General features: G+C 35.9%; 2 protein-coding genes across 2 annotated transcripts; both read right to left on the reverse strand.

Annotated features, from left to right (window-relative positions):
• Window positions 1-17: 17 nt before the first annotated feature.
• LOC109206145 lies at window positions 18-320 on the reverse strand. Its single transcript, XM_019368935.1, has one exon. It carries the CDS (start codon window positions 318-320, stop codon window positions 18-20), a length of 303 nt encoding a protein of 100 aa, XP_019224480.1.
• A 2,468-nt stretch (window positions 321-2,788) lies between these two features.
• Window positions 2,789-5,792, reverse strand: LOC109206146. Its single transcript, XM_019368936.1, has 4 exons — window positions 5,065-5,792; window positions 4,370-4,967; window positions 3,657-4,322; window positions 2,789-3,532 (listed from the first exon to the last, which is right to left on the reverse strand). The coding sequence occupies exons 1-4, from the start codon at window positions 5,790-5,792 to the stop codon at window positions 2,789-2,791; spliced, it is 2,736 nt and encodes a 911-aa protein (XP_019224481.1).
• Between the last annotated feature and the right edge of the window lie 1,976 nt (window positions 5,793-7,768).

Raw genomic sequence — 7,768 nt, forward strand, 5'->3', positions numbered from 1 at the left:
TTATATTTGAAAATCTATTAACTACTTGCTAAAGCCAGAATTGTATGTTGTACACTCCTGACTGATGAATTGTCGCAAGAAGAAGATCGAGAAGAAAATTTGGAAGCTGCTATTGACATACTCATATCTTTCTGTATTTGCCTTTTGGGACATGTTATATTCCTACTGTGTACACAAGTGGTTGGTTGTTCCCCCTTCTGTTTGTGCAATGCACAACTGCAGTTTTTATGATAAGGCCGTCTCTCCTTATCCATGTCTGACATCGACAAGCTTCCATCAAAGACGCACTGTAGCATAATTTCAGCTGCTACAGTCGCCATTTTCTCCTCTCTCCTCTTCCTTGCTATAAAAGGTATCTAATGGTGTTTTAGTAGTGAGGCAATGTGCTTATGCCCGTATCGAAGTTTGATTCTCCTTAAAAACACTTTATATCTGTTTAACTGTTTATATAGAGATAGTAAGCGTTGATTTATGTGCTCAGCTTAGGGAATTTGGTAGAATCAAGGGTGAAAAGGATTCTCTAGAATTCAAAAAGTTCTTGTAACAATGTTCTTGTGCATGTTGTTACCTTATTATCAATGATCACAGGCGTTTCTTCCTATGATTCTTTTTTGTTCAGTCTGCAGTCTTTTCTAATGTCTGCACATACTGGTCTGTTCCATATATGTACTTGTTAGAGGAAAGAGTACTTATATTCTCTTATTGTCTTATGCTTGTGGTTGATAGTTCATTGGTGGATAAATTATATGTTTAATTTAGTTACTGGTGTGTCCAGTGAACTAAGCAGACTAGTTATATGGTTTTTATTTTAACTGCCCATTCTGCGCTGCTAATATTGAAAAAGTTGTACCTTTATGCCTGTTTGTCTTATATCTTTGTCTCTTCCCCTTTTTTTTTTGGTAATTAATCACTTTTATATTAATCACCTGTAAAACTGTACAAACCATAGCATCGCTTACACAACTAGCTATCTCATTACAAAAACTCATCTGATATATCCTACCCTTCTCTATACATTCATAAGAAAATATAACTATGAACTACATTTTTGAATACTAGCAGTAGCTCTAACGGTACATGTGTACGCTATCTCTCGAGCAATACTATTCCAATCACGTGCCCTTTTTTCAAAGATTCTCAAATTTCTCTCAATCCAAATAGCATGAACTATTTCTGCATATACCAGTCTGAATATTCTTGCTTTTGTGGTCTTGCCTTTAGCATGCTGTATACTCCAGCCCATATGCTGCTCCCAGTTCTGCTTCCTTGTATAATCATGCTGCATCCATTGCATAAGCTTCATCCATATGTTCCTAGCAAAATCACACGTGACAAACAAATGATCTCTATTCTCCTCATGGTTGTGACATAAAGAACATTGTGTATCCACTGTCAATCCCCACTTGATCAATCTATCTGTGGTTGGGAGTCTTCCATGTAATAGCATCCACATAGTATACTGTGCTTTTGACCTCGCACAGTTCTGAAATATTAAACATTTCCACGGCACTCGAGTTTGTTGTCCCAGCAGCTGAAAGTATATATGTCGAGTAGTAATAGTGACCTGTTTATTCCTCTGCACCAGATTGTAATCAGCTCTAGCATTGAAGATTTGTCTGAGCATCCAACAGGCTTGCTTGGGAGCTGGCATTTGCATGAATTGTTGCCCATTGATATAATAAGAATGGATCCATTTAATCCACAGCCTATCTTGTTTTGCTTCCACATCCCAGCATATTTTTGCAATAGCTGCTCTATTCCATATATGATATTCACCAAATTTAGACCACCACAGGATTTAGGAGAGCACATCTTTTCCCAAGATATCAATGCCTTCTTAGTTATGGTATTGGTTGCTGACCATATATAACTTCGATAATATGCATCAATAGTTTTAAGTACCTTGACTGGTAAGGGTAGAATCTGAGCCCAGTATGCTTGTACTCCAAAAATGACACTTTGAACTAGTTGTACTCTTCCTGCATATGATAGTTTCTTAGCTGTCCGTGAGGATATTCTTGCTACTATTTTCTGAATGAGTGGCTGCCATTGGATCATCGATATCTTTTTTGTTGACAGGGGAATGCCTAGATATTTGAAAGGCATTTCCCCTTGTCCATACCCTAGATGCAGTAAGATTTTATCTCTTTCATCTCTTGGTACCCCTCCAAAATACACTGAACTCTTCCCCATAAGTCTCCTCTTGCAAATAGCAGAAGGTCATCAGCAAAACTTAGGTGTGTAATACCAAGTTTGGCATATTTTGGATGGTATCTTAACTCTTTGTCCTCCTTTAATCCATGAAGACTCCTACTGAGATATTCCATGGCAATGGCAAATAGGAAGGGTGATATGGGATCCCCTTGCCTGAGCCCTTTTTTTGCATCAAGAGGGGTAGTAGTCTCTCCATTGATCAAGATAGTGTAATTGACTGTTTTGACACACTCCATGATCCAGCTGATGAATTGAACAGGGAAGCCCAAACTTTCCATTACCTGCTCCAAGTAGATCCACTCCACTGAGTCATAGACTTTTTGTAAGTCTATCTTAATCATGCATCTATCTGAGATGTGTTTCCTTGTGTAAGCTTTAACCAATTCATGAGCCATGATAATATTGTCAGCAATTCTCCTCCCAGGTATAAATCCTGCCTTATTTTCACTAATGATGCTAGCAATAACCTTCTGCATTCTTGCTGCTAGTATTTTGGAGATCATCTTATAGAGTAGAGTACAGCAAGCAATAGGTCTAAAGTCTTTCACTGTGACTGGCTTGTCCACCTTTGGAGTTAGTGTGCGGGTAGTGCATTAAGTGCCTTATACAGTCTCCCAGTACTAAAGAATTCCTTAACAGCTTCACAGATCTCCACTTTGATAACAGGCCATGTCTTCTTGAAAAAGCAAGCATTGTAACCATCTATTCCTGAAGCTTTGTCCTCCCCTATATTCTGCAGTCCTTCAAATATTTCTTGATCAGATATTTCTGCAACTAGTTGCCTTCTTTGCTGTTGGGATAGCACAGGCCCTTGCTTCATGATCTCCCTATTTATTGAGGGTAGATTTGTTGCTGCAGTCCCCATCAATGATTTGTAGAATTCAATGATTTCATGTTTGATCTTATCAGCATCATTCAGCTTCTGACCATCTAGGGCTGTGAGTTCTTTAATCTGCTTCCTTTGATTTCTCTCCTTCAACATAGCAGAGAAGTATTTGGAGTTAGAATCCCCAAGCTTAATCCATCTTGCTCTAGACTTTTGCTTTAGGACACTTTCCTGTATAAGAGACCATTTTTCCATCTGATGAAGGGCATTTTTCTCTTGCTCCAGCAGGCCATCAGTATAGTTAGTGATAATCCTCTCTTGTATCTCTTGTGGTTCTCCACGAGCCCTATCAATCTTGTAAGCAATAGATCTACACTCCTCATTATTTAAGGTTTTAAGTCTAGCTTTCAAGGTTTTCAATTTCAACCATATATTCTGCATTCTCCACTTTGTCACATTCTGCTCCCATACTTCTTGCACTATTTGTAAAACCTGCTATGATCTGCCCAAACATTTAGAAATCTGAATGGAATTTTGCCTGGCCTTGAATTCATGAATATTGAAAGGAGCATAGGTGAATGATCAGATATTTGAGGCAAATCATATTCATTTTAACCTGTCCCCATTGCATCATCCACTCAAAATTTCCAAACATCCTATCAATTCTGCTTCTGATTCTGTCAGTGCCATCTTGTTTGTTCGACCAAGTGTAGTAATCACCCTTCCATAGCAATTCACTCAACTGCAGAGTTTGAATGCAGTTAGCAAAATCTTGAGTTTCAGCATATGTTATAGGATTGCCCATTAGTCTATCTTGGGAATATAGAACTGCATTGAAATCTCCTCCAATTAACCAAGGAGTGGTTATGTTTGCAGCCATTTTATGAACCTCTGCCCATAGTGCCTTCCTTTGCTCAATTGTGTTATGTCCATAGACTACTGTTATTAGGCAGTCTATCTTTCCTACATTATCTGTAATTTGACAATGCACATATTGATCCCCAGCTTTGAGTAACTTCACACTATACCATCTTGGATCCCATAATACCCACACCCTACCATTTTGAGCATATTGGTAGTTATTTATCCCTTCCCAATCAGGTGCAATAGCTTTAGTAACTCTCTTGAAATTGTGTTCTTTCACTCTGGTTTCCATTAGGCCAGCTATCTTGACATTTTTGCTTTTGATATAGTTAGCCAATTCCTTCTGTTTATACCTCTTATTGACTCCCCTCACATTCCAGAATAGCCAATTAGTTAGCATGTTAGGTGTCCTCCTCCCCTGTCAAGGGGTAATTGTTGCACATCCCCAGTTCCACATGGTAGCACCTCAAATGGATTTCTCAGTTTTACAGTAGACAATAGTGGAAAGTTTGTCAAGTTAAACTCAGGACTGCACTCCACTTGTTTCCCTCGATTGTGGTTACTCAGTATAACTTTACTTGGGCTACTTGGTGGTGCTGTCTCATATTGTCCTTGGCTACTTTCAGGCCTGGACTTTGCTGAGATGATTGCCTTCTGTTGAACCTCTGTTGCCTGTTGTTGCATCTGTTGCTCAACTGGTATGGATTGTACAGATTGAGTATCATTTTGCTGCACCTTTCCTTTAGTTCTCCATTCCATAGTCACTTTCTTAGCCTCCCTTGCTTTGCCTTTTTGATTAATCTGCTGCTTACCATCCTGCTTAGTACCAGTACCATGAGGAGCACATGAGTGGCCAACCTTTTGACACTGCTCACAGAATTTAGGCTTCCACTCATAGTAGACATCTTGCAAGAATTGTTTCCCCTTTGGATCTCTAACCCAGATTTCTTCCTTCAAAGGTCTAGTCACATTAACCTCTATCAACATTCTAGCATATGAGATCCTGGTTTTCTTAGTTGTGCATTCATCCGCAAAAATAGGGGTTCCAACTGCACTTGCTATTCTACTCAATGAGTTAACTCCCCCAGCAATTCAATGGTAATTTTGGAAAATTAACCCATAGGGGAATTTCAGTGGGAAATTCCTCTTTAAAATCAAACTCTGCAGTCCAGGGCTTCAAAATTATAGGCCTATTGTTAATTGTATACGGTCCAGAATAGTAAATCTCTTTCATATCAGCTTTAGAGTGAAATCTGATGATGTAATAACCTTCCTCATGAAGAAATACATCTAGTTCCCTCACACTTGCCCAATTAACATTTATATATCTCTTCATAGTGTTGTATCCTGGGGTATCTCCTAGAATGTATACAATTAAGGCACATTTCCACTTCTCAGTTTCAGATTCAACCTCTTCCTTATCCAATTGCACAATTACTTGACCATTGACAATTTCCGGTGGAATATATGAGAGAGACATACCATTTGCTGCAGATCTGTTCTTCTGGAATAGATTAGACCATGTTTTAGGGCCTACTTCTTTTGTCACTAAGGCTGGTTTCATCACTCCTTGTTCTTCCTCCGCAATTGTTACTGTTGCATTAGCTACTGTAGCATGCAGACCCTGATCCTTCGTTTTTTCCTCCAATTGCACTTTTGACGCAGAAGCTGGAGGTGTTGTGAGATCTAGCTTCTTTGAAACTCCTGAGCTAGACACACCCCCAGTGTTCCTCCATTGAGCTCTAGTGTCCGAGTTAAGTTCTAGGTCTGGCGTTTGCAGATCAGTCTCCTTTTCTGTTGGTTTGCTATGTGTGGTAGTTGGTCTTTCTGAGCTGGTAATGACAATTTTTTTGGGTCTTCCTCGCCCTCTCCCCCTCCCTCTCGCCATGGATGACCAGGTTCAGCGCACGTTAACTAACGTGAGGTGAGAGCATTCTAGAAACCTTTTGACTTAATTTTTACGGTTAATCTCTAATGTCACCTATGTAATTATTACGGGTTCATAAGTATCTATAAATATTGTAGTATTTAATAAGTATTAATTTGAAATTGCAATAGATAATTATAAGGAAAAATCCTTTTGGCCACATCATTTTTGGCCAGATTGACCCAAATGGGGTCATTAAGGTAATTTTACGCCCCAATTAGGGTTTCAGACATATTTCTATACCGATAATGCCCTTTTGATTAATTTTGAATATTTCTCTACCACCATTTAATAGTTGTCTTCCCAATATATGAAAGATCTCAAAGGTTGCAAACCCTATTTTCCATAAAGCTTTTCTTTTATTTTTTTTACGTATTTCCATCCTTTTTTTTTTGTAGTATACATCCATATAATTCAAAATTATTCATCTATATACATGTATTTGTTTGTGCATTTCGTATATTTTTAGTATTTGATTGTGTATTTCATATATTTTTTAGTATAATAAGGTCTTCAAAGCCCTACTATTTAAACAAACCTAGATGGCCGAAAACATACTTAAACAAACCTAGATGGCAGAAAATTCACTACAACAATTGTGATATTTAGCTACGGATTATTAGATACAACACAAAATTCGTCACTAATTGTTCAATTTTTGTAACAAAAAATATAATTCGTCTTTAAATACATGAACCACATACTTTTAGTGACGAAACACAAAATTTTGTAGTGAAGTTTCGTCCACTAAAGTTTCCCACCAAAAAATAAGTTGGCGCCATTTATTGAGTAATATTAGCGACAAGTTTAAATTTATCAGTAAAAAGAGCAGTAAAGATTTCCATGTGTTATGCAGACCCTATCCAAACATCCCTAGTGGCTGTTGAATTTTTTAGGGATATAGCTTTTTTAGCTATCTTTATTTATAAGGTAAAAATTTTAATGATCCTAAATTTTAGCAATTCTTATATATTTAAATAAGTAAAGATTTAATAGCTAAAATTTTAATTGATTTTAAAGTCCTAGTAAAATTATAAAATGACTATTTTGTTCAGTGTGATTCTATTTTTAAAAGGCAGAAAAGGCGGACGATATTTCGTTAAGGACCTTCGTGCCTAGACGGGATAGTTTTAGAGTACGCGCGTTGCGCGTATCCTTATCGTTGGAAAGAAATTTTTAAAGTGATATGAATAATATTATTTGACTTCCTATATTACTTAAATAAGCATAGTTTTAAAAAAATATGTAGAAAGTTATATTTTAAACGATCTTATAAATTAGAGTACAATTTAATGCTAATTTCAATATATAAATCTAAGTATCTTATCTATGCTTCACTTGTCGAATATTGTAATTGGTTTTGTGATTTACTATGGCTATATATTACAATATGTAAATAAAAAATTAAAGTATGTTATATATTATTACTATGAATTATTATTATTATTTTTAAACTTAAGCATGCCATTTATTTAAAGATATTTTCTTACTCGTCCTTATGTGTTTATGGTAGTTTACAATAGTAACTTTTAGTGTTTAGAAATTTAAGAAATAAATTTATATAACTTGAGTATTAGGAGTTCCTACATAGTTCAAATAAGAAAAGATTTAATACCAAATTTTTAATGTATTTCACTTAAATATTAGGAAAAAATTAATTTACACTTTTATCCAATAAGAAATCATTTTTTAAAGTGTAAAAAAGACGAACAACATTCCGCTAAGGAAGTTCGTACTTTTAATATAATATATAATATATGGATAGCTATAGGTATAAATAATTTGTATAAGTATANAGTTCGAATAAAATTTAGTAAATTTAATAAATAAAATTTTAGTTTATATCAAGATACTAAATATTAGGAAAAAAAACATAAACAAATTATACTTAATTTTCAAAAACTTTATGCCTAAGAACTCCTTCTACGTGTAGTTAA

Source organism: Nicotiana attenuata, unplaced genomic scaffold (genome assembly GCF_001879085.1).
Source record: "Nicotiana attenuata strain UT unplaced genomic scaffold, NIATTr2, whole genome shotgun sequence".
Taxonomy (NCBI): Eukaryota; Viridiplantae; Streptophyta; class Magnoliopsida; order Solanales; family Solanaceae; genus Nicotiana; species Nicotiana attenuata.

What these genes read in the sequence shown, in the direction of transcription:
- LOC109206145 (XM_019368935.1), bottom strand. Translation starts at nt 320, where the DNA reads ATGGCGACTGTAGCAGCTGAAATTATGCTACAGTGCGTCTTTGATGGA.
- LOC109206146 (XM_019368936.1), bottom strand. Translation starts at nt 5,792, where the DNA reads ATGGCGAGAGGGAGGGGGAGAGGGCGAGGAAGACCCAAAAAAATTGTC. An exon ending in TTGAAGCCCTGGACTGCAGA is followed by an intron (nt 4,968 to 5,064) that starts GTTTGATTTTAA and finishes CTCATTGAGTAG; the next exon opens with AATAGCAAGTGCAGTTGGAA. An exon ending in AACTGAGAAATCCATTTGAG is followed by an intron (nt 4,323 to 4,369) that starts GTGCTACCATGT and finishes ACCCCTTGACAG; the next exon opens with GGGAGGAGGACACCTAACAT.